This window comes from Chelonoidis abingdonii, chromosome 2 (genome assembly GCF_003597395.2).
Source record: "Chelonoidis abingdonii isolate Lonesome George chromosome 2, CheloAbing_2.0, whole genome shotgun sequence".
NCBI lineage: Eukaryota > Metazoa > Chordata > Testudines > Testudinidae > Chelonoidis > Chelonoidis abingdonii.
In genome coordinates, this window is record NC_133770.1 from 47,528,723 (window position 1) to 47,555,650 (window position 26,928).

Genomic DNA, 26,928 nt, shown 5'->3' on the forward strand with positions numbered 1-26,928 from the left:
AAGAGAACCTGGAATTGATGGAATGCTACTACAACAGTAGACCTAATGAGAGGGGATATATGAAACGGATGAGGGGACTATGGATGGACAAAAGACCTACATCCACACTTACTGAGAAACAGCTAGTTACCCAACGCTTCAACATAGTAAAGAGGAAGCTGCTCTCTCATATAAATACTATTGTCTTTGGGACAAGTTTATCATAAATTTTCCAAGTTTCTATCTCCATTCTAGGGTAAGAAGGAAAAACAAAGCATACATGGGTATCAATAGGCTTAAAATAATATATTAGGGAAACTAAAGACATCAGATTGTTTCTTTTTACAGAGATAGCTCAAGCCAGAATATTGATGCCTCCAAAATCATCCTCTGTAGTGGAAGGGGGGGAAGTGTATAGCCCAAAACTTGGCAGGCAGGAAGCTCTTTCCATGCAAGATAAAAATAATTCTGGAAGTGCAGTGATGTTCTCTTGAATGGAGAGAGAAGCTTTTTTCTTTTCAGACTGTTGTCTTCAATCTATGCTTTCTCTTAGCAATTTAAACAAAATATTTCTGCCTCAGTAGGTACAACCTTTTGGCTCTGAGTTCTAGAGTCAATGAGATGGAGTACATGTCTGACCTCAACTTTTTAGGTCTGTTAGTCTTTGATATTAAATTGTGGGATTCCATTGAAGATCCTATGAGCTCTGCGTTGACCTAGGAAAGTTGCAGAAACAGGATAATTGTTAATTGGCTTTATTCATGGTGGCACACTCATCAGAACGTTATGAACCTTGATTATTTTGGTCAGTAGAGTTCAGCTTACTACTTCTAAGCACAGTAAAACTTGCTAACTCCTTCTAATGACTAAGATCTCTTGCAACTCTTCTGGAAAAACTCTAAAACATGCATTAGAGATGAAACCAGTAGGAATTGATAGAAATGTGTAAGAATTACTTTAGCAATCTATAAAATATAATGCAAAATTATACCCCTTCCATAAGTTTTTGAACCATCCTGTATAATTCTTTAGCACAGGTATATTTTTCTCTGTTAAATTAATAGGATGGTTGTAAAAAATCCTGTTAGTAACTGTCCTTTTCTATTAAGTTGAAGAAGGAGGTTACTGACTTTGTGACTCAACAGGTAAAGTAACACAATAATAAAAACAAGCATAATGCACCACATTTTTTGAGAATTGTAGTTTAGTTTAACTTGATTTATTTCTACATTTACTACTGTAGCATTTTAAGTATTAATGTTTAATTTGTAAAAATGAGTTGTGTAATGAGGCCACTCTATATCACTCTAAATTTTTAGTTTAAGAACTGGGAAGAAACAGCCAGTTTTTTTTACAATATACACAATGTGTATGAAGTATGGGTTGGACAGGTTTGGTTGTACCATGTTGCTCAGTTGCACTTCTGAAAAACATGTATGAATTAGTGTATTTTGGTGGTGGGTAATGGCTGTGCAAGTATCATTTGGAGAGAGGAAAAAAGAGGTCCCGGAAAGAGCTAAAATGTATTGGTGGTGATTGGTTGGTACTTCTGCAGTCTGTGAAAGGTTGAACAGCAACCTAAGCATTGTGAATTAGCAAGTCCATTTGTTTTACTATGTAACTGAGTGACACCTGAAGTAATATGACTACAAGTGGAGTTACATTGCACCTGGATAAGATAAGGGACTCATAGGGAGAGCTGGGCAAAATCCCAGAGCTTCATTCAACACCTTTAATTCTGGATTTTGTTACAGACTTAAACTGGGTTTGAGGACTTGGGCTGATTAATAGTTTCATGCTGAAGCTGTGCAAAAGGTGAACAACATATTGGTTGAAAGATGGCGATTTTGACTGATTTGGCTTGACATTATGAGATTTATTGGAAGGTAGAACTCTCTTAAAGCGAACTCAGAAGTTTGGGATGTGAACCTGCACTGGTTGCAGCCAAAGGTAATGTTTATATTAACCTCCGTAAAGAAAATCCACTTGAGTTCCTTGCAGTTGTAATTCTAGATTTTTCTCTAGAGTGGATTTTTAGCACAGTAATAAATCCACCATAATAAGTATTTTCAAAGAAGCAATCTAAGAGGCACCAAGGTCTCCTACTCTTCTTTTGAAATATATAATTTTATAGGAAATTAAATTGCAAATATACCATTTTTAAGCCTTTTGTAGAAGTAATTTTATGCGATTACAGCTATGCTCATTCATGATGAGCTCTTGTATTACAGCCACTATCAGTTTGAAATCTTTCCTTTTTACATTTATGTTAAAGAAAAAAGATATACTGCAGGGTTCATGATACTCAGCGTAATCTCAGATACTATGGTTTCATTATAACACCTAGCAGAATCGTTAGTTATGGGCGGGGGCGTGATGTGGTTTTGGGGAATTTTGCCTTTTTTTCAAGCGCAGTGCATCAGATACTGATAAACCAATTGTATTATGTTTTTTCAGACACCTTTTTGCTTTGAAAGTTACTGCAAGGGCAACAGAAATATGCAGAAGCTTCTGGAAAATTCTTTTAAGAGTTTTTCATTCCAAATCTGAAGCATATTGCGTTCAGGTCATTAATTTTACATCCTAAATTGTAGAGAGCAATCACTTATTTTTTTAAAAAAATATACATCTGTGAGACTCAAACACAAACATGGATACCTTTCTTTTAGTTATTTGTGCAGCTACAGCTGAACTTTCAAACTTTGTGGCCACTTTTATGATCAGAAGATGAATTTCCTGGTATGAAAACCGACCAAAAAGGCATTGGCAGATGCCATTTCAAAGGAGCTAAATTGGGGTAGAAAAGTCTCAGAACTCTGAATTGTGTTCAAAACTGAGAATAAATGACCTTTTTAGTCCTTTTTCCATCCTAGCCTTTATGCAGTCTCTTTTAGCTATTTCAGAAATCTTCAGCAAAGTTCAATCATATCTTTTTCTAGTTCTTCAAGAGTCCACTTCAATGCCTTTTCTCTCTCTCTTTTTTTTTTAAGGTTATTTTCAGAATGCAGGCACCATCCTTTTCCTACCAGAACATTCAAAGTTTCCTGACTGAATGTTCTGACTAAAATAGTCTCCTCTACTGGGATAGTTGTAATCTTCCTCAAGGATTTGTCTTCTCAGACATCTACTTGAAGTCATTTGGGAGAAAATTTATTAAGAAGCCACAGATGCACTCGCCAGTCATATGTATACGATGTCCAGCTCTCATCTTCTTACCTGTAACCCAGTTAGCAACATTTCCAAGGTATCTTTTTGCTTGCCAAGATCAGTAACTGGATTAAAGGCAGTGACTAAAGCTGAACCTTGGCAAAATAGAGGTGATGTCTGCGAGAGTAGGGAAATACATGAAAGGTATAACAAGTGCTATTTTCTCAACCTCCTGTGAAGGAGTCTTCCTCCACCGTGTCAAGCCAGTGCACACTCATGGGACCTTTACTCCTCATTCCTGCTGGACATACGGATAGTGACAACCCTAAGAATGCTTTCTTCCATTTGTGAAGCCGGAAGATTGCATCCCATATATTAAACAAAGACATGGCCACAATAGTTAGGCTGGACTATTGCAGTTCACTGCAGCAAAGAATGAGCACTCCAGCATTAAAAGAGCATCAATTAATGCAGAATAACACAGCGTGCTGCCTCAGCAACAGCTGCTGACAGCCCTGACGCTCAGCTCTCTCCATTGGCTCCCCACAGAATATCTGGTCAAATCCAAGGTCTCAGAGTTTAATATTAAAGGGCCCTCCATGGAACTGCTCTGACATAACTTAGGGAGCGCTGCTTTCGTTGTGGCATTGACCTCCCCTCAAAGCTGTGCTCCTGAGGAATTGTGAAGCTGCTGATCTCAGTGGTGAGAACAGGAGAGATGGCTTTCTTGGCAACAGAGCTAATGCTTTGGAAAACATTATCAGAACAAGTTATACAATTCACTACATCTTCTTAGCTTTTCCATAATGGTAACTTAAAACATCAAAAAAGAGAATGAGTGAAAGAGAAGGAAAATAAAGGGAAGGCAAGAAGGATGAGAGAGTAGTAGGAAAGGAAGTTGTGGGGAGAGAAGGAGGAAATAAATAAGCAACATACCATCATCTATTCTGGAGGAAGTAGAAAGAAAAATCAGTCCATTAGACTATAGGAATCTTTGATTTTTTTTCTTGGGAGGCACTCATGCCCTGATCCAAAGTCCACTGAAGAGAATGGAAAGACCCACATTGATTTTAGTAGATCATGTCAGGCTCTCAGAGCGGTGATGGTTGCCATCAGAACCTATTAGATTTGGTTTAAAAAACTTTTAAAACTTTTCCATGAAAAGAAGGGATGTATATTTTGCAAAACAGTTAGTGCAAATTCTTCCCATTATGTTACCTGTTCTGTGAACTACCTACAGAGATAGCTAGTAATGGGCTCTCCACAGATCATTAAGAGCTCTGGTTCTGAATGAGAACTTTTTGCCGCACATAATTCTTATTTAATTAGAATATCCCTTTTTAATTCAGATTTGTATCTGACTGGGAGGGATATTTTATTTTCTATTATTAAATCACAAATTGAGCTTTAATCATAGTTTTCACTTGCTCAAGAAACTGTGTTGAGCAGAATCATTGCCAAGTGATTGGTTGATACTTTGGGTGGCCCCATTCTGTCCCATCAATTGACATTGCAGTTAATGTGTAAACAATTTTGACCATATACAGTCTCTTAGGTATTTATTGAAAAGGACGCATGTAGGAAAACATAATCCTTTGTTTAGGATATCTGTTTACTGAATCACCAGTTATTATCCTGTTTGCTGAGGAAATGCTCTGACATTGTCAACACTGGGTTTTGGTGTTAAGTAACTAATAAGCCCTAGGAGGGCTTTGAGCTGTGGCCCTGCTTTTATCCACACTTTCAATTGGGATTTGCCATTGGCAATAAAAATTAGGAATACGTGATTTTATGACTGAAGGGCCCAGTTCAGTGGGAGTTTTTCCTGAGCAAATGCTTCAGGAACAGGCATTAAACTAGTCAAGTTGAGTATGTTTGATCTTCTTGCTGCTCTGGACCAGAGGTATCTGATGATAGTGGATGTAAATGAATAGAGATGTATGCACAGTGGCTGGGGTTTTCGAAGGAGCCTAAGGGAGTTTGGCATTCCAGTCGCATTGAAAATAATTGTATACTGTGACAGACTCAGACCAGTGGGGTACAGGAGTCTGGTAGAGGGAAAATATACTGGTCACTAGATGTGTAGTTTTCTGTTCCCTGAGTGACCAGAGCAGGGGCTGCACTAGAGTAATCAGGAACCTGCTAGAACCAGTTAAGGCAGACAGGCTGATTAGAACAGCTGCACCAATCAAGGCAGGCTAATCAGGGCACCTGGGTTTAAAAAGGAGCTCACTCCAGTCAGGGAAGGGGGAGCCAGAGGAGAGGAAGTGCGTATGAGGAGCTGGGAGCAAGAGCCGCAAGGAGCTGAGAGTGAGAGGGTGTGCTGCTGGAGAATTAAGGAGTACAAGCGTTATCAGACATCAGGAGGAAGGTCATGTGGTGAGGATAAAGAAGGTGTTTGGAGGAGGCCATGGGGAAGTAGCCCAGGGAGTTGTAGCTGTCATGCAGCTGTTACAGGAGGCACTATAGACAGCTGCAATCCACAGGGCCCTGGGCTGGAACCCGGAGTAGAGGGCGGGCCCGGGTTCCCCCCAAACCTCCCAACTTCTGATCAGACACAGGAGGAGTTGACCCAGACTGTGGGTTCCACCAGAGGGGAAGATCACCGAGATGAGCAAATCTGCCAAACAAGCGCAGGACCCACCAAGGTAGAGGAGGAACTTTGTCACAATATCTAATCACCATTTATGCCTTTTAAAATCTCCCTCTATTGTGGTTATTTTCAGAATCCCAGCAAAAATAAGCACTGCCCTGTTAACACGCTTAAACGAGAGCATATCTGGGTGTTGGAGGAGCTGCTGTATTCTTATATCTGTTCCTTTAACTACTTCGTGTTCATAAGAGAGGCTGGGAGGAGATAATATAAATCTTTAAACTCTGAAAGATTTATAATGAAATTAATAATTTAACTAGTACAAAACCATTAATAATGCAATAATGGAAGGAAAACTGTGTAGAAATTTGAATCATATTTGCACATGAAGCCATCTGTTGGAGCAGGAGGTTGAGTAGACAACACTTTTTTTTGGTTGGGAAAGTGATTTGAAAACACATTTTTTAATCCTTTATTTTTAAATGCTTTTACAGAGGAGAAAATGGACTGCCGATCTTAATGGGTCACTCAGCAATGGAGTATAGAAGCTCTCTTATATTTCGGTTTTTGTTACACATTTGCAGTCCTACATGCAGTATGCACACTGCTGAACCAGCTTAATTCCATCTATTGAAGCTACACATTCTTTGAAATGAAGTTGAGGTCCTGAGATCTACATAATTTTAATAATACTCAGCACTTGCAAAGTTCTGTGCATTTTCAAAGTGCTTTACAAATATTATTTAAACCTTGCATCCGCTCTGAGAGATAAATATATTCTAATTTTATAAATGAGGATTCACAATTTGTCCAAGGTCACAGGGCAAATAACTGGCGCAGAGAGGAAACAAATTCAATAATTCCTGGCTCTCTGTCCTGTGCTTAGATTCAGTAGACAGCACTAATGTTCAGCGACTACATTAGCAGAATAAATGTATGCATATCACTAATATTGAAAGCTCAGCCAACCCCTCCTCCCCAAACCTGTATATAGTATATGTAGCAAAAGGTTTCAGCAGTTGATTTGCTTGACATGAGTGGGCCCTTCATTTCCCCTGAATCAGGTGCTGAACACGTGCTGTCAGTTAGTTACACACCTCTGCCTCAATACAACACTGTCCTTGGAAGCCAAAAAATCTTACCGTGTTATAGGTGAAACCATGTTATGTTGAACTTGGTTTGATCCATCAGAGTGCGCAGCCCCCCGCCTCCCGGAGCACTGCTTTAGCATGTTATATCCAAATTCGTGTTATATCAGGTGGCGTTATATCGAGGTAGCGGTGTATATGTACAAGTAAATTCTCTTAATGCTATAAACTTGTATATGAAAAGCTGTTGAAATCCAGTGTCATTTAACACTACATTAATATTGCTTAGAAAATTCCAAAAAATGACTGTTTCGTAATAGATTTAATGAAGTAATTATCAAACAAAATCTGTGGGAGGTAATCACTGAAGCACAAAGAGGAGCCTAGCAAATCTACCATATCAGCAGCAACATAGTGATTACGAGGAGATTCATTTCTCAACCTATTCTACAACTCCAGTTCATGTTCTAATATAAAACTGATCCCCTTCCTAGAAGGCTGGTTTTATTAACAAAGAAAACAATAAGATAACAAAGATCAACACAAAACCTGTTTCTCAATTTGGCTGATCCCGGTATTCCTACCTCAGGACTGCTCAGCTCACACACTGCTCAGCTCAAATACTGCATCCTCTCTCTCCCACAGAGGACTCCTCCCTTACATATAAGTGGGAGAAGAAGCCACCTGTCTTAGCGATGCAGTAGAGCCCACTTAATTTTTTCTCAGTAGAATTATCACCTGCTGGATGGAGTATTTCAAGTGAAAATGGAGTATTAATATAAGAGCTTCCAGCTCAAAATTGTTTCTGTATAGCACCTCAGTTCTTATATTTGTAATCTTCCTGATGACAAAGACATTGGGTTTTAACAGCAGCCTTGACTTCAAAAAGAGAATGATCATTATTGGAGTAAGCTTTTGATATGGGGATATGACAGAAAGATTGACAAAGAAGCTGCTTTAGGTTTGTTCTGTTACACCTGTGAAGGGATATGTACAATAAGGATTATATGATATTGTCAGATCCCCACCACACGTCTCCAAAATTTGTCTTTCCTTGTGCATTTAACTGGCTGATGGGAGGCTCTGCACCCTATTACTATTGTTTTATTTAAATAGCACTTAGAATAAGATTTATCCCTGTATTGAGCAACTTACCATACGAATGCACAACATACAGACAAGGGAGTGGAGAAAGGAAGCAGCACAAAATTGTTTATTACTTTCAGAATCAAAGTTCTCCCTTCCCCCCTGACCAGAATTTGCTGCCTTATAGTTACTTAACCCTTTTGTGTTGGAAATTATATTTTGTTCCCTTTGGTTTTCACTTAATGGTATTTTTTCTCTCTCTCGAAATTTTTAACCCAACCTCATTCCATCCCATGTTTCCTCTCATATCTTATCAACACACTTGCTGCCTACTTCCAGTCCTCCCTGTACCCATCAACTGTTTGTCTTTGACTCTTTCTTATTCTAGCACTAATAGTGTACTATCTGCTCACCCTTCACAAGTGTCATCGGCTTCTGTCGAACACCCGAGTAATGGTTCCAGCCCTGTTGCTTCACAGGGTGACCCCAACTTGCCTCCATGCCTTCCTCCCAACAGTTAGGCCCTCGTCTCCATATTAAACAATCCATTGAGGCTGGTGCTTCTGCCATCACAGAGACTCCCGGGCCAGTGATTGTGTCCTCTTTTGCTGCCTTCCCGGCAACAATCTGCACTGCCACTGTTAGGGCTCTGGGCTGGGATGCGATGGAGTCAGGTGGGCCCATGTCCCTCTACCCCCTGACACTACACTCTTGGGGTGGTAGCCTCCCCATCTTCAGCTAGGAGGCCTGTTTGAGTCTACCCCCTGCCTGAGTTCGCTAGACTATATTGGGTGCTCACCCCCGCCTGAGCCTTAAGTGTTTGCTCCTCTGCCCTGATTGAGGGCCTGCTGCAGCTCTGCCTTGAATGCAGGCCAGAGCCCTAACTATTTGTTGTTCTGCCCCACCCAGAGGGAGCCAGAACTCCTCTACAGACTATTTGTAGCTGTCTGCCCCAGCCATGTGGCTGGGGCTAAAGACTGTTGTGCTTCATCTAGCCCAGGAGGCTGGAGCTCTCCGTCATAAGTCTGTCACCTGCGGTCTGCCAGTAGTGAGGGACCACTGCAATGCCATATAACTAAATGTGATGCATTGTTTGCCAGTTGCTCCATTTCGGAGTGATGCGTTTAGTATTGGGATGATAAAGAGGTACGCGTCTGACGAAGTGGGTATTCATCCACGAAAGCTTATGCTCCAATATGTCTGTTAGTCTATAAGGTGCCACAGGACTAGGGTAACCAGATGAGAGGGAGAAAATGTCAGGACACATGGAAGGGTGAGTTCCGCCAGTGGAGGAAAAAAAAAAAATGGTGAGTGCTGCCGGTGGAACGAAATATTGGGACGTCTGGTCACCCTACACAGGACTCTTTGATGCTTGCGGTAGAGAAAGAACTGAGGAGGGATTGCCCGTGTGCGCTGGTTAGCCTTGTGGCAGGCAGGGAGCAGCGCTTTTGTGGGCTGGACAGACTGCTATAAAAGTTCTCTGATCAGCAGCACAGGGATGCAGACAAACCTACAGTGGAGCATCCATAGGGACACAAAAAAACATAGTTACTGCACAAGGTAACTTCTTGTTGTGATACTTCATGGGAGATGACCCTAACATCACAAATATTTTACTATCATATTTCATTTGAGAAACTGTTTGGGTGTTTTACAAAGTTAACTAATTAGTCTTTACAGTTTTATTTGTGTTGTGGTATTATCATTGTTTTACAAATGAAGAACAAAAAAACAACACCACAGAGATTAAATGATTTTCCTTGAAGCTATTCAGTGATTTCCCCCCCCCCGGTGAGAACAGTACTCGGATCCCTTAACTATGTCCTGTGCTTTCATAGCCCCCATCCAGGAACAGAGCAGAAATAAGAAGCTTCAAAAGTTTCAGTTTGGATAAACATCCAGTCCTTTGAGTGCTTGTTCAAGTATTGTCTGAACTATCCAAATCTTCAGGATCTACAAATTAGAATGGGAAATAGTTAAACAGAACCGATTTTACTCAGGGCAGTGCTCAGAAATTTAAAGAGCAAGAAGCAGCCAAACTGAGAAGACCATTTGGCTTAATTTCTTAAAACTTTGTTTATATTGGATGGTGAAAATGGGTTTACTTCAACTTTGTTTATATTATTATACGTGGGCAATCAAAACAGAATGTGACCTGTTTTCCCAAAATGTGTAAGATGTGTTTGTAGAACCTTATGGCACATCTGATTTTGCGGCTGCTTGTGATGTTTAACCAGTTGCAGGTTAGCCACTGGGCCAACGGGGCCCAGGCCCAGGCCCAGGCCCAGGCCCAGGGGCCCTGGCCAATTGGGCCCTTGGAAAAATGGGCGTCTCTTTTCAAAAGTTAAGTCTGATCCTTCAGATCTTGCTTACATGAGCAATTCTTACTGTGACCAGGTGCTTGGATGGGCCACACTGAGAATGCTATGCTCAGGTCAGACTGCAAGGAATAAAGCAAAGAGTCCCCCAAACTGGTAGGGACCACATGCATAATAGAAAACAATTAAGACATGAAAGGACCTTAGCATTTACAAGCTAATCTGGTTACATGTTAAACTTCCAACAGGGTATAGGTAAACACAGACAAATACTCTTAGCATCTCCCTTGATCTATTACTGCAACCACATGGTTTCAGAGTAGTAGCCATGTTAGTCTGTATCTGCAAAAAGAACAGGAGTACTTGTGGCACCTTAGAGACTATGATTTCTATTCCATTCCATGCATCTGAAGAAGTGAGCTGTAGCCCACGAAAGCTTATGCTGAAATAAATGTTAGTCTCTAAGGTGCCACAAGTACTCCTATTCTTTTTACAAATAAATGGGTTAATGATTGCTGATCTAATACATCTCTTTGAAATTCACATACAAATAGATTGTCTTGATTACTTTTTGTAGTAATTTTCCCTCTGCTGATACTCACACCTTCTTGTCAACTGTTGGAAATGGCTGATGTCCACCTTGAGTGCATTGGCCTCATTAGCACAACAAAAGTAATTTTTCCTCTCTTGATATTCACCCCTTCTTGTCAGCTGTTAAGAATAGGCCACTTCCACCTTAATTGAATTGACCTTGTTAGCACTTACCCCACTTGGTAAGGCAACTCCCATCTTTTCATGTGCTGTATATATTTTCTGCTTACTGTATTTTTCACTCCATGCATCCGATGAAGTGGGTTTTAGCCCACGAAAGCTTATGCCCAAATAAATGTTTTAGTCTCTGAGGTGCCACATGTGCTCCTCGTTATTTTTGCTGATACAGACTAACATGGCTACCGTTCCGAAACCTGTCTTGTAACAGTAGAGTTTATCTTCTTTACGAAGTACCTAGATAGACAGGCAAAGCATAAAGGGGACATTCAGGACCATAATGGTATTAATTGAATGCATGGATTTCAAGGGTAGTAGAATACTTAAAAAAAGTTGTCACAGATGTGGAGCTAGTTGTTGACTGAACATTATAGGATGGATCCTCATTTCTACTAAGCACTCATCCTGTAAGGTGCTGAGCTCTTAAGCACATGCTTATTTTTAAGCTCATACATGGTTCCATTGACTTTAATTGGATTTTTCACATGCTTAAAATTAAGCACATGCCTAAGCGCTTTGCTGAAGTGCATCCAGAGTGTTCAACATGTTGAAGGATTGAGCCCTGAGTGGCATTTGCAATATTTCAGCATGGGGTAATCCCGAAGGGGTGGAAAGCTGGCTCCACACCAATGTCATGACCTATGCACTGGTATGTGAGGAGGTGTGGCAAGAGTGAACTGTGTTCCAGAGGTCTTTGTAGATGTAACAGCAAACTTGCAGGTCTGTAACAGCTGCCTAATTTCAATTAGAACAGTTCTGAGACTCCTCTAACTTGTGCTGGGGCCATCACCCAACGGTTCCCAGGGCTGGAGGAGTGGGACAAAAGAATGCTGGAAAGCCACTTTTGGGGTCCCCTGTTCCCACTCCAAGTCTGCTGGGTACTGCTCTGTTGCACCCGAGTATTCAGGCCTATATGTTACTGAAATGTAGATCAGCAGGTGTGCAAATCATAGGGAATAATCTGTTAGTTTCTATAGCTCTAAAATCTGGCAGGCATTCAATGATATGGTTCAATTTTAAGCACTTTTTTCTTACTGTCTGGCTCTGAGTGTAATAATTCTTCACATTTTATTGGAAAAATAACAAATTCAGGACACTACAATTATCATGGGGTTACCTTTTTAGTTTGTTTTAAATCTATGAAGTGTGCAGTAGCTAAATTAATATTGAGATTAGTTTGTTGAATGTTTTGGTTCACTACAGAAATCTACTCTCCTCCACTTGTCTCAAAAGTAAAGAAAAATGCACCATGCAGACAGGTGCTGGAGCAAGATTATGATTCCTTTGCTAAGGATTTCAGGTGGCAGACACATTCCTTTATCCGTCCCCCTTTTCTCACCTCTTTTTCTGGTTCTCTTCCATACAAATCTCTCAATAGAGATTTGAAAGCCTGGGGAAGTCCCAGGCTGAGGCATATAGACATTTTAGTTGTTTTTAACCCTTTTCTCCACTTGTTGTTTACCTTTTGGGTGAATAAGCAATATGAAGACTTTGAGAGCACTGTTTTGAATCACTTTAATCAGCTGCTGGTTACATCTCCTGAAAGGAAGTCTCCAGCAAGGGCCATGCCAAGTGGGACCTGCTAGAGGAGCCACAGTTAGCAGACTGGGACACAAAGATTCAGTATAAGTGTGGCTGAAGGGATGAGAAAGTGAGAGAGGTGAAGGAAGCCAAGCCTGTCACCTAGGGTGAGCACTCGCCCTAGCCTTGGTAAAGGCTACTGAATAAAAAAAAAAACTGTTAAAAGTTGACATTACTTATTGTTTATATTTAAATTGTAAAATGGAGAAAAATGACCATTCTGCTACTACATTAGTCTGAATACTGATTCTTTTTTAATAGTTTAATGTCATAACTGTGATATTGTTTGTTAGATCAAAGTTTCTGAAACTTTTTTATAGTGAGGGCCACACATATACAGACTGTCTTATGAACAACTTTCTCCCATTTGCACTTACGTAATGTTTTTGTGGTCTTGTCTACACTTAGAAAAAGCCCTGACTTAGCAATTGGTAGCCAGCAATTAGTGTAGAGGTAACTGCTAAGGCATAGAAGGGCAAATTGAGGCTTAAAACACCTTTTGTCTATACTGAAGAGTCCGCTCCGGTGCTGCTATACCAAATAATTGGAGCTATTTTTGAGTGTGAACTATAGCAAATGCTTATATGAAAAAGCAATACTGGAGAAGTGTGTGGATCTTAAGTTGTTTTTAATGGGGTGGTGGTTTTGTATTATGGTAGCACTTAGAACTCCCAACTGAGATTCAGGCCCCATTGCACTGTATTCGTATATTCATAGAGCTGAAGACCAGAAGGGACTATTAGATCATCTAGTCTGACTTGCCGCATAACACAAGCCATTACATTTCACCCAGTTACCCAGTGTTCAGTCCAATAACTTGTGGCTGACTAAAGCATTTCTTCCAGAAAGGCATTCAATCCTGTTTTGAAGACATCAAGCACTGGAGAACTCACCACTTCCCTTGGTAATTTTTCCAGTGGTTACTGTTTTCCAGGATACAGTTCCCCGTTTTTCAGGTCTGGCCTCCATTCTTTGTTCCCAGATGTACAACTTTGCATTTTGGCTGTATTAAAAGGCAATTTGTTTGAATGGCCCAGCTTGCCAAGTGATCCATGCGACGGTCCTGTCCATTATCATTATCTACCATTCCGCTATTCTTAGTATCAGCAGTGATTAGGATTATGGTTCCTGTTTTACAGTGAAGAAATGGGCACACAGAGATCATGTGGCTTGCTCCCAAGATCACACAGGAAATGTGTGACAGTGCTGAAATTGAGCCCTCATCTTCTAAGACCCAGTCCAGTGTCTTAACCGTAAAATCATCCTTCCTCTGTAATGTGAATAAGCTGGTGGCAGTAAGGCAGAGGCCAGCCAGCTCCAGACCACCAACAAGTATGTCCCAGACCACTAAAGGTCTACTGACCTCAGATTACTTGGTCTAAAACCAGGTTTATATAACCACGCGTGTACTTATACCAGCCTTTTGAGTGGCCAAAATATAAGAATATATATGAAGAAACTACAAAAGTATTTCTTAGGCTATGTAAGGAAAAGATAGCTACTTTCAAATCTGAATTTTGTTTGAGTTTTTTTCACGCTGTAGTGGGTGGTACGGTGCCAGGCATCCTCTGCTGACCTCTTAGATAAAATGAAGGCTCTTTCCATGCGCAGAAAAAAGACCTCCCAAAATAGTATACTAAGCCATACTGATAACTCATATAGGCAATGGCTCAGTGCTGACATTTCAAACTTTAGACTTAGCAAAGGGTAGATTTTAGTCCTAAATTGGCTTTTTCTGACAATAGATGGGGAAGATGATGTGTGTTCAATCCACCTATTTGGTCAAAAAGCATCCCTTTTTAGAGTTCCATGAGGAAAGCAGGTTAAACAGACGAACAACACCCTTTTGAAAATGGCAGTATTCTGACATATTAAAGGTTATGAATAGAGGGTTCTGTGGATCCCTCAAACGCTTAGTCAATTCAGATTCCAGAGAACTTCAGTATCTCATAGCTCATACTCACTTGATGTTCATGTATAACACTTATTAGTGTATTATATGTGCCCAGGAATGAGAAAATATATCTAGTGCCATTAAACTTGCTAAAGAAACATATTTTAAGAGTCTGTGAATGGATTTTTGACAGAACTAGTGAGTGATGTACTCTATTCATAGTACAGGCAAAGCAGAGGCAGTAGCAGTCCAAGCTTGTCCATCTTCCCACAGCTTCTACTTCTGGAAAGGGGTACTTCTATGAGTGGTGTTCAGTCTGCATTTCCATTCGTTCCCTGAGCTGCAGAGCCTCCAAGAGGGTGACCACTTGGAGCAAATTTTGATGGTGGATTTTGTGATATGGGCATACCAGATGGTAATCTCTTGGGGTGGATTTTAACCTAGGCTAGATTCAAACTAGTGATCTAGAGGTGAAGAAGTAAGTGTCCTCTAAGACATCCCATTTGAAACTATTACAATTACTGCTTGGCACACAATAGATGGCAGCACATCTGTTGCCTGTGTATTGTGTGTAGGTAAAGTGTGCTTAACCCATATTAGAGCCTGACACTGGGCAGTAAGTTCTTCAGCATAACATGTAAACAAAACTCCATGTAAGGCAGATGCAGTAATCACAGCATCATTATGCTGAATTGTAAATATTTTAAGTTTAATTGTTGACAGCTGATCTTTAACAATTTCATTAAGACATATGTTTTAGAAGCCTTTTTATTATTTGTTTTTTGTTTTTCATTCTTAAGTTTGTAATATCTTGGAAGCTGGGAATTTTTTTTTCCCTTTATTGATTTTATGTTACTGGGAAAACATGAGTGGCACCAAAATTTAACACTGCTGTTTAACCTCAGCTTTAGCTTGTGCATTTATTGTGTCAGAAACGGCTTGGGTTGTGCACCAGCGTCATGGATTTCAGTGTATGTCTAGAAAGAGCAATATTTAGTGTATAAAGTGGAGTGTGTGTTTGTGGCTGGCATAGTGGTAGGGGGAATGGAAATACATTTTAAAAAGGGAAGCCCACTTAACTCTTAAATCAACCAGTTTATTATGTCTTTGTGGTGGTAACTATATACCAAAGCTTAGCTATTAAGTCAAATTGTGCCCAAAAATGTGTGTGTAGCTTAGGATGAACAGGTACCAGAACAAGTTTTCAAAGCAATGACGTTTCAGTTGATTGTCTTTTTAAATAAGAAATGAAGCTTGTAATCCCTGTATTGGAATGTCAGTCATGTACCTTTAATTAGAGTTAAAGCTGTCTCTGGTAGTTCAGATAGTGCTGTACAGTGTATGTAATATTTAATTATGAAGGCAATTTTTGGACCATTGTGTGTTCTTGGTGTTTATGGAGGAGTGTTGTGATATTCAAGAGTATGATTGGTTTGTTCTGTATTGTAGCCTTTATTTCTGCATGAAGGCATTACTGTCAGTGAACAATCGAAGTAAATTGGGTTTCAAACAATCAAAACATAAATGGAACGGTGAAGAATGATTTGCTTTGGAAAATGTTTGTTTGCATTGGTAACAGAGTTATAGCTGTGAGGGAGGCACTCTGCACAAACACATCTCTAAAACTGATCCCTGGCATGACACCCTGTGGTAAACGTCTGTCTCAAATCTGAACCTTAGCGTCCACAATCTGGGTGCTTACAATGAACTCCCCCAAGCTCACTACCAGCTTGGATCTTATCTCGCTGCCACCAGCCGAAGTTTTCCAGGGTTTCGGCCCCCTCGGGTTCCCCAAACCTTTCCTTGGGGGACCCCTCCAAGACCCAGAGCCCCTGGGTCTCCTCTATCTCATCCCCCAGCCTCCCCCCCTTTCCCGGGTTAGCCGATGCGTGCTGTCATTCCCTTTTGATAAACGAGAGGCACTCTAGCTTCCCGAGGCCTATTGCATTTCAAACCTAAGTCAAGCTCACACAAGAGATTCACGCCCTCCTCTTGTCCCGTAGGCCTTTTTCCCGCCTGGACAATAGGAAAGTTAAAGACCAGCGCTTGGGCTTTTCCCTCAACACCCCCCCCCAGCCTGTCACAGATGTAAACAGAAATCGGCACAGGACAATTCTCTCCCCTTTTGCCACCTAGGAAAGAAACTCCCACAAGTTAAAGAAATACTTTATATAAAAAAGAATGACTGTCATATATACACTCTGCATTAAGACTTAATACAGGGATAATGGGTTATTAAGAAAATAGGAATAAACGGTCTGGTTTAAGATAGCCCAATTTTAACCAGTCCAAGCAAATCAACCCATGTAAATACACTCAAAGCACATCACGCCGATTACTTTGGTTCCTTTGTACTCACACTTTATAGTAGATATTTGAAAGAAGATGGAGTTAGAGAAAAGCTTGTTTACTCACAGCCGAGGAAAACAAAAAAACCCCGAGTTTCCAGTTCCCTCCCAGACTTGAAAAAAAATCCAGGTCTCTGATTGGTCCTCTGGTCAGGTGTTTGGTTCCCCCTTTGTTCCCCCTTTGCAGGTAAAAGAAAATTAACCCTTACCTATCTACTTATGACACACCCAATTTGTAATTCTTCAGCAAGTTTTTAAATTATCATCAGTAAGGGCCCTGCAAATACTTACACACTTGCTTAACTGTACACATCTATAGTCCCATTGATACTAAATCAGTATTGCCAACTCCAAATGTTTAAAAAATCACAAGATATTTTGAAAAAATGTTTTGGATTCTTTTTCTGTGCTTTTGGGTTTTTGAGGTTTTAAAGTGTACTTGGATCCCATTTTCAAGCTTTTCTAACCACAAGGGTTAGAACATTAATCTTTTCTTTTTTTTTTTTTTTTAAAAAAAGCTGTGTCATATAAGTACATGAGTACAGGATCTGGGCTTCAAGGAAAACCACAAATTTTGCAAGCCTCATGGTAAAATCACGAGAGCTGGCAACCTGTAATCACAATGGTGCTGAGTGTGGAAAAGATACGTATGTGCCTAAATATTTGCAGGATCAGACCCTTCTGTCACAAACATAGGTAATATAGTTCAACCCTGTGGCAAGAACAAATGAGAACTCTGATCTTTGTGCTTTAGTGTGTCATCAGGCTGAGGTTTCTCATGTTTCAGTACCTGGATATTGATTTACTAATTTGATTTTCTGGTGATGATAATGCTGCATAAGCATTATTTTTAAAAATAATACAATAATTATAAACTAGTATTGACTCTTTGCGATGCAGCACGGAAGTATGTGTAAACTGGTATCATTTATTTAAGTTTGCTCTCATCCAATTTTAAACAAATGGGAATCGATACTGGTTGCAGATACCAGTGACTGGATTGTAGGATGAAGTGGACTGCCACTGTTACAAAGAGTAGCCTGGAAAAGTTTAGATAAAATTCACTTCTATTGAGACATTTATTTTGAATTTGTCATTTTACCTGATTATACAAACTGTATGTTGCTTCCTCCTTTCTTGTCCTTTCTATCTTTTTTCTCTACCCTTTAAGTAGTACATCTGATGTACCCATTTGTGTATATACCTGGTGTGTATGTATATATGTGTGTGTGTGTGTATGTATGTGTATATATATATATACACACACACACACACACACACACATATATACACACACATAGATATATATACATAGATATATAAAATACACATTTTACAAAATTTCAGTCTTTAAAAATGTGTTCTTGTTACGCTTGAAATTTCATCTCTTTTAATTGTAGGTGTATAAATTATATTCAGTGCATTTAATTTGTTTTCTTTCAGATATGTGTCACAAAGATGTCTACACGGAACTGCCAGGGAATGGACTCAGTGATCAAACCCCTGGACACAATTCCTGAGGACAAAAAAGTCAGAGTTCAGAGGACACAGAGCAGTTTTGATCCATTTGAGAAACCAACTAGTCAAGTGAAGAGAGTCCATTCAGAGAACAATGCTTGCATTAACTTCAAAACTACATCAGCAGGGAAAGAATCTCCTAAAGTCAGACGACATTCTAGTCCCAGCTCTGTAAGTGCATCTGGCTGTATTATCTATGTGATCACCAGTTTCTACACCAAATGCATAAATACAGTATATGTTTCTTACCTTTGTAAATGAAATTCAACACTTCTTAAAGCATTCCTCTCAGATTAAAACTAATGCATTACTTAAATAATGCCCTTTACTGTTGCTACTAAAAATCTAAATTACATTTCACTGTTGTGTTTAATCTGACAATTCTCTCAACTCTTGGGCAGTTAGTTTCACTTCTTTATGGACAGTTTATGGACTGTTTATGGACAGTGTCTAATCAGTTTCACTTTTAGGATCTCATCCTCAAGTACAATGCTGAAGTATTTGGATTGCTACCTTTGCAAGGGAATGTTTATTTCCAAAGAAAAGTTGTTTTCCCTGGAACATCAAACAAATGAACACAAAACTCCCAAAACAAGTAGACACATTTATTTTGGTCTTAGGTTTTATAAAAGCATATTTCTATTAAACCTGAATCTTGGGCCAATTTTGATTTTTTTTTTTTTTTTTTTTGTGTACCTTTTAAAATCCTCTTATTTTAAATGGAATATATAAGTGAAAATAAGGTTACTGTTTTCTGACAGAACCATGCTGCATGCGGAAAACAATGAAAGGATTTTTATCAATGCAGTATCATGATGGTCTTCCTTATGTGGTGTAATATTTTGAAAGTAGGTAGATAAATAAAATGTCATGTCTTTCATGAATAGTGCCCAGACAGATGTCCTGCAAGAGACCTTAACAAATTATTGAAAAATTGTATCATCTTTTTACTGTAGTAGGATAAATCCATAATATGTGACCTTTTGATATAAAGATTACAGATTCAAGGAGAATTCAAAGAATGCTTCAAAAGTTAGTTGCCATGAAAGTGATTTAAAAGGTTGATTGTCTTTTCTGTTGTCTTTTCTGGATCAGGCAGAATTTTGAGAAAATTCTGTTTCTATGAAGAAATGCCAAAATTCTCTTTTCTAGAGCTGAGCTTTGTTTAACCCATGTGAATTTAACAGATAAGATGTCATGCCCTTAGGGGGCTGTACTTTGTAGGAAAGATTATATTTTAAAAGGAACTATCTTTAACAAAAATAAATTTGCTTTTCCATCATGGTGTCATGTTATACAGCCTCTGTCACAGAAGTCTCCCGCATGATCCAAATCAATCTATAAGAAAGACTTCTTCCTAGTGTCTGCTTAGTGACTATAGTCACCACCACCATCACATTGTTTAATGTTTTCAAGATAGAATGGAGCTTTATAGTTATTCCTCATCCTCTTGGTTAATTCAGTGTTCTTGTATGGTTCAGTTTAGGCTCGTCACCCACAGTGTATCCAGTGCTCTAATCTGGTTATGTAAAATAAAAGGTAGGTTTATTTACATACAATAGCATCAGCATTAAAAGAAAATGAACAAGTCATACAGGACACACAAAACCAATATTTGATAAATCAAGATGTAAAGTTTAACCTAAGCCTAACTAAGGGCCCTACCCTTCTCTAATTGAAGACAATAGCAAAATTCTTCGCTGGGAGCAGCATTGGGCCTTAAAAACTGCATGACTAAATAGCTGTCTTCTCAGAGATCCCACATGGAGGAAGAGGTTTGTATATGAGAGAGAGAAAAATCTGGTCCTTCTAACTGCTATCCTAGACTAGCACCATCTCTTCATGACTTCTTTGGTGTAAATATCACTTGGCTCTGAAGGATTCGTGGACTCCCAGTTCTCATATAATCATAGGAATTAAAGATGGAAGATCACTGTATGAACTTGCAGTCCATCTATCTGATGATGCCGGATTGTTTCCTAAAATGCATATTCTGTGTTTTTTTTCTGTTTATGTCTGCTAGTTTCAAAAGTTGCAAGCAATGGGGACTTCATTGGGAGATGATTTGCCAACCTAATGTTATTGCTAGGAAGTTTTGCCTAATATCAACCTACATTTTTTGTTTCTTAACGTTTCCACATTTTCTCCCTCTAGTAACCTCTTGTACCTGTCTAAATAATGCCCATTCCTACTGAGTGTTTACAGCCTTCAAATATTTGTGGACTTCTACCATGTATTAGTTGTCATCTAAACAACTTGCTGGATATAAAGGTTGACGTAGTTGTTCTTTATAAATCAGTTCCCTTGGCTCCCTAATAATTTTTGTCGCTAGTATTTTTTGAACTTCCTCCCGTTTACCAATATATTTCTGCTAATAAAGTGCTTAAAATTAACATTCAGCCATATCAGAACTGTGAAATTATCCTTTTCAAGCACATCAAAGTTGCCCTGACCTTTTTTCTTCCCATCTCTTATCACACTGGAAATCTGCATCTCATTTGTTCACCACTATTAACCTTAAGTTTCTTTCAACATTATTGTTTTTCAAGTATTTCCTGCTTACTAAATTTGTTTGAATCATGTTTCTGCAACTGTATTAGATTGCATTTTTCTAAGTTCCAAGTCATTTTGTCTAGACCCCTTTGTATTATTTCCACATGCATTTTGCCCAGATTGATTTTAGTACATGTTTAGTACAACTACTCTGGGAGGTTCTTTATGAGTACGTACTTTGACAGGCTTGTATTTCCTACTTGTTCAAACGTCTGTTAATTATTTTCTTTCTAAAGACAGACTTTAAAAAGAAGTTCCAGTTTTTTAAAATAATACTAAAAAGCTCAGTATTGCCACCATTTTGGTTTCACGTTTCCATTTATTAATAGGCACCACTTCTCTCTAGTATGTCCTTCCTTCCTCAATTTTTATTTAGAAAATTCCCTTCCCTTCCGTTTTGACCAGCATTAACTCAGTCTTCCTTTTCCATTGCCTTTATTTCTACCTGCAAACAATTAGCTGATTCTGCTTATTATTGTTTGGCTGCCTCCCCTTCCACTTTTCTATGTACAATTAAAAAAAAAAATCATATTTTTGAATAGTCCTTTGATGAAGTTACACTGATGGCTACTTCTTCTCTTTCAGAAGACATGTAATGTACTGTGCCTTATCTATGGTGTTTCTTAACATTCCACATACTCTTTCCACGCTGGTAGATTTCAATGCTATCTGCATTTTTTCTTTACTAACTAGGGTACCATCCTGCAAGCACATACTCACAAGAAGGCTTACTGATTTCAATGCGACTGTTAATAAATAAAGTAGGGCTGTTGATTAATCGCAGTCAGCTGATGCGGTTAAAAAAAATCACGATTAATCGCAGTTTTAATTGCACCGTTAAACAATATAATACCAATTGAAATGTATTAAATTTCTGAATGTTCTTCTACATTTTCAAATATATTGATTTCACTTATAACATAGAATATGTGTACAGTGCTCACTTTATATTATTTTTATTACAAATATTTGCACTGCTGAAGAAGTAGTCTTGAAAGAGAAATACTCCGATGTGAAAACTACAGAACCAGAACCATCAAAAATAAAAATCAACCTTCTGCTGGAGGCATCTGACTCAGATGATGAAAATGAACATGCTTTGATCCATACTACTTTGGATCGTTATCAAGCGGAACCCATTATCAGCATGAAAGCATGTCCTCTGGCATGGTGGTTGAAGGATGAAGGGACATATGAATCTGTAGTGCATCTGGCACATAAATATCTTGCGACGCTGGCTATGACCGTGCAATGCAAATGCCTGTTCTGACTTTTAGGTGACATTGTAAACAAGAAGCGGGCAGTTTTATCTCCTGCAAATATAAACAAACTTGTTTATCTGAGCGACTGGCTGAACAAGAAGTAAGACTGAGTGGACTTGCAGGCTGTAAAGTTTTTTTGTTTTTTTTTTAACGCCTTTTTTTGTACATAATTCCACATTTTTAAGTTCAACTTTCACAATAAAGAGATTGTGCTACAGTACTTTTATGAGGTGAATTAAAAAATACTATTTCTTTTTGTTTTCACAGTGCAAATATATGTAATAAAATATAAAGTGAACACTGTACACTTTGTGCTGTAATTGAAATCAATATATTTGAAAATGTAGGAAAGAGCCAAAATATTTAAAGAAATGGTATTCTATTATTGTTTAACAGTGTGATTTATTGCAATGATTTGTGATTTTAATTTTTTAAATTGCTTGACAGCCCTAGAATAAAGTTAAGTACATGTGTAAGAATTTTTAGGATCAGATACTTGATTTCTTAATTTCCACAATCCTCTTTTCTTAACTCAAATAAACTTACATGCCTGCATCTATGAACCAATTTCTTATTGTATTGTTTCCATATAGCTTTTGGTCACTTCTCTTGTTCTTGCCTATAGAGTTCCAAAAAAGACGCCTCACAAGATAAAAATAATTTGTTACAATGGTTGCAACTGTAATCAGTAAACAAGAATGTGCATGGAGGGGAATGATCTTTGTGGAATTGGTAACTGTAGCCACTCTGCTTAGTCTTGAGCCACATTTGGTCCTGATTGGCAAACCCCAAGGTCAAAATGGCTACCAGGCCAGAGATACTGTCTAGCCCAGTGGTCCTCAACCTTTTTTGTCTGGCAGGCGCCAGACGACGAGCCACAGAGGATTGTGGCGGCGGGCGAGCATCCGCCAAAATGCTGCTGACAAGTGGCATCATCCAGAGGCATCACCGATGAAATGCCGCTGAAATTCGGTGGCATTTCAGCAGATGTTCGTCCGCTGGCCAGTATGTGGGCGCACTTAGACGCCCTGGTGGGCACCATGGCACCCGTGGGCACTGGGTTGGGGACCTGTGGTCTAGCCCATCCAGGCCTAGATACCTAGCTTGGACTGCAAGTCACACTTCACCCCTGTAGAGAGAGTTAGATCTACCTCTGAGACACAGTCCAGCTGGTCTCTGCTAGAGAGTCTGTCTGTCCCAACCACACACTGAATCCAACAGTTCTGTGGAATATATATCCCTCCCTCCCTGATCCAAACAAACGTATCCCCTGCAAAGACTGACTGCCCCGAAGTTGTGGCATAACACTCAGGGACATTTGGAAACCTGAACACAAATCTGGCTTGACCCAAAGGGGGAGAGTGCAATGGTAAATCGTACATTCAGTAATTTAAATGCCAACAAAATATCCCAAGGTTACAGAATGACTGCTTTCCCTAAGTCCTGTTCCCCTCCAGTGCATGGATAGGATGAAAGGAAAATTTTGCTGCAGTAGCAAGAGAGGCTGAATGGCCCCTTTGCTCTTCCCCAGCTCAGCCCCAGGGGAGAGGGCATGCACAGTTCCCTCCCTCCTGGCCAGTACAGGGGAGTCGCATTTTACGCAGCGGTTAGGTTCTGAAATCAGCGCGTAAGGCAAAAATCGCATATAGTCAAACACTCATTGAGTGGAATGGCGGGTGGAATCGCCCGCACTACAGGTACAGTATTTAAATTATTTTTCTTCTTTTGTTTTGTTTTGCCGAGCGCCTACAGTTAAAATCACGTAAGTTAAATACGCCTATGATGCGACTCCACTGTAAGAGGATTCCTTGAGCTGGAGGCTATGGTTGGTTGAAAGGGGGAAAGGGGCCGCTGGCATCCATCCAGGGAAATCCCCAGCAAACTGCAACCGAGGTAGCCAGACACTGCTATGCTGCCTTCCGAGTGTGTCTGTCTGTCTGTCTCTCTGGGGTGAGAAGGGCCATGGTGGGAGGTGGTAAAAAGGGAGGCTGAGCTGAATTCTCAAACATTTCCCACCTCTCAGTAGATCCAGGATAGTTTCTTTTCTGTCTTGTGTCCACTCAACTTGTATGTTGTTTGAGAACACTCTGATACGTGTTTGGCTGTCTTATTACCCAATGCATGTCTGCATGGTTAGATTCTCTAGGAGATGACAGGCTGTGGTTTTGAGTAACACGAGTTGATCTAGGTTTTTTGGTCTTGTTTTCTTCTAGTCTTCGTGTTCTGTAGCAGATGCCCATTATCATTTCTTCTACTACCTATTCCTTGTATTTTTAGACAAAGAATCACTACCAGATTCCTCATTGTCAAATTATACCTTGCTGGGACTGTAAATACTTCTGGCGTATAGATTACACCCATCTGAGATGACATTTCAGTTATGAGAAGCACCTTGCCAAGTTTGTTATGCCCTCTAGGTCATAATCACTATAATTTTGTTTCAGTTTGAGTTCTCTCTTTTTTTGGTAAGGCACCATTTATATACTGATTCTTTGATAGATGAGTAGTATCTTCATCTTTTGTTTAATAAAATTTTCACTTTCTGCCTAGGTAAGTATTCTACAAATGCATGCCAAATCACTTGCATTAGGCAAAAATTCTCATTTTGCCTCTTTCCTACCATAGCATAAAGCCTGTCTATGCCTTGACTTCTATAGCACTACCCAAAAGAACTGTGAGCTTGTACACAAGATACACTGGCTATGACCCACCTTCAGTGCGTCATTCTCTGATCATTTAATTCCAGTCTCCTTCCAGTTCACATTCTAGAATATAGAGGTAACTCAGAAGATAACAAACATTCTCAAGGTTTAACCACACCACTTCTTTAGAGGATATCATTAGAATATTCTATGACTTTAGCCTCTCGTTCAATCAGTCTCAATAGCTGAAACAGCTATAGGGCAGCTTTGTGTTGCTGGGTGAAGAACAAATGGAGAATATTTGCTCAGCAGGTGGGATATTTCCATGTACACACTCTGCAACTTCTGTTCCTGTTGTTGGGAGAGGACACAGAGGATTTTCTGAAATCTGGGATTGTACATTCCTGGGCACAGTTTCTGCCATTCAGAAATTCAATGATTTGCTATTAAGCAGCTTGCCTCATTTAAATTAATGTTGCACCTCTCCACAGCTGCATAGAAGTTCTAGGTTGCTAATTAGTTCTGTAGCATAAAGGGAGAAGTTGTTGCATGAATTGTTTTTTGTTTGCTTACATGTTTAGACTTTAAAATCATCTGACAGATACAAACTCATTATGTAAAACTATGACCTTGTATTTTTTTTTATTTTCAAACGTTAAGTATTTATACACAGTAGCTGGGAGCTTGCTTTTTTTGTTCTGGGAAGCACACTGCAGCTCCGGTGTAGACACACTATTACCTGGATTAGAAGTCCCTGCATGTAGTTACAGAATTATTTATTTGGAAAGAAACTGAATCTTGTTATTGAATAAAATTCCTACCAGAAAATATTGGTGCTCTTTGATTAACACAGATTAATCAGACAGGCATCAGGAATTCTAATCTTCTGCTACTCCTTTGGACATGAAAATCTGAATGTTAAAAGAAGGCATGTAGCCAGCTAGGTAAATTCATTGCCCAACAGCTCAGGACAACCCGAAAACTTAATACAGACGGAACATAAAGGGCCACAGTCAACTTGAAATCAGTGTAATCTGTTTCAGAAAATGAATTCAAAGTAGTCCAATAGTTCACCTTTCCAAGAGTGCCACTGCTAATTTATTTGGTTTTACAGTCGCATGCTTTTTAAAATATGGTGTTCTTTCCCCTGTAACAACTGGGTGGAAGACTCTTTCAAATAGTGTATAAAACTATACGGGAGAAACAATGAAAACCATTAAACACAAAGAACAAATTGTAGGGAAAAGAAGGGTTTTATTTTTTCTCTAATTGTTCAGTGATAGTAATATTTGGTGCTAACTGGAACAATAGATAAAACATTTTCATAGAGAGGGGTATGATTTTTTCAAGTTGGTGCTGTCCTTTTAATTATTCCGGTAAGCTGGACAAGCTGACTGAAGTGCACATACAAATCTTGGCTGCAGTGAATGGCTGGTGTATCTGACCTGATGCTGCAAATAAGAGTCCTCCTGGCTCAGGTTTCTTATAACCACCACTGATTAGCAGAAGAAAGCAGACCTGTCAGGCAAGTTGTGGTATTCTGCTAAGTTTCTTTGCTGGATCTGTTCAGCCTGTCACTTTCAAGTACTGTATTTTGGAGCACATGCACATAGCTGATTCTCAGTGTACACCCTGCCCAAATTGGAGTACGGAATACAATTGCCATTCACTGATACTTTCTTAAGATCTGAGGCACAATTTCAGATTGTGTGCGTTGGTCAATTGAAGCATCCGGGATTGTAAAATGAAGTTCAGATCAGCGGTGTTGGGGACATATGACATAGCGCAATGTTTAATTTATATAATCTTGCTTTAAAAAGAAAATTTAGTCCTATTTTATTGTATGACAGCCAAATTTGGGATCCAGGCTATGTTTGGACAAGTGACCTTAATTATTTTTTTCCTATCCTATCATAAAGTATTATTTACTTTGATAGACATTAGAGCTGTCAAGTAATTAAAAAAATTAATTGTGCAATTAATTGCGCTGTTAATAATAAAACACTATTTATTGTGGCAAATTGCCGGTACTGTTCTGCTGGGTCTCGCACTTTCTCTTCTCTGGGGTAGGTTCAGGGCGCTATTGCTTGCCTCTGAACCAGTTCTTAATTACTCCACTAGTGTCCTTAGAGGAGAGGAGTGGAGAGGGAG

General features: G+C 39.3%; 1 protein-coding gene across 7 annotated transcripts in view; it reads left to right on the plus strand.

Moving 5' to 3' along the window:
- Window positions 1-26,928, plus strand: part of CDK14 (cyclin dependent kinase 14) — a 545,410-nt gene that overhangs the window by 149,823 nt on the left and 368,659 nt on the right. For 6 of the 7 annotated variants that reach the window (XM_032798112.2, XM_075062353.1, XM_032798113.2 and 3 more), the window contains one exon: window positions 18,246-18,491. In XM_032798112.2, coding sequence (XP_032654003.1) covers window positions 18,246-18,491 — 246 coding nt within the window. Of the gene's footprint in view, window positions 1-18,245; window positions 18,492-26,928 lie in introns of those variants that run through there. The other variant, XM_032798118.2, reaches the window with a different exon arrangement.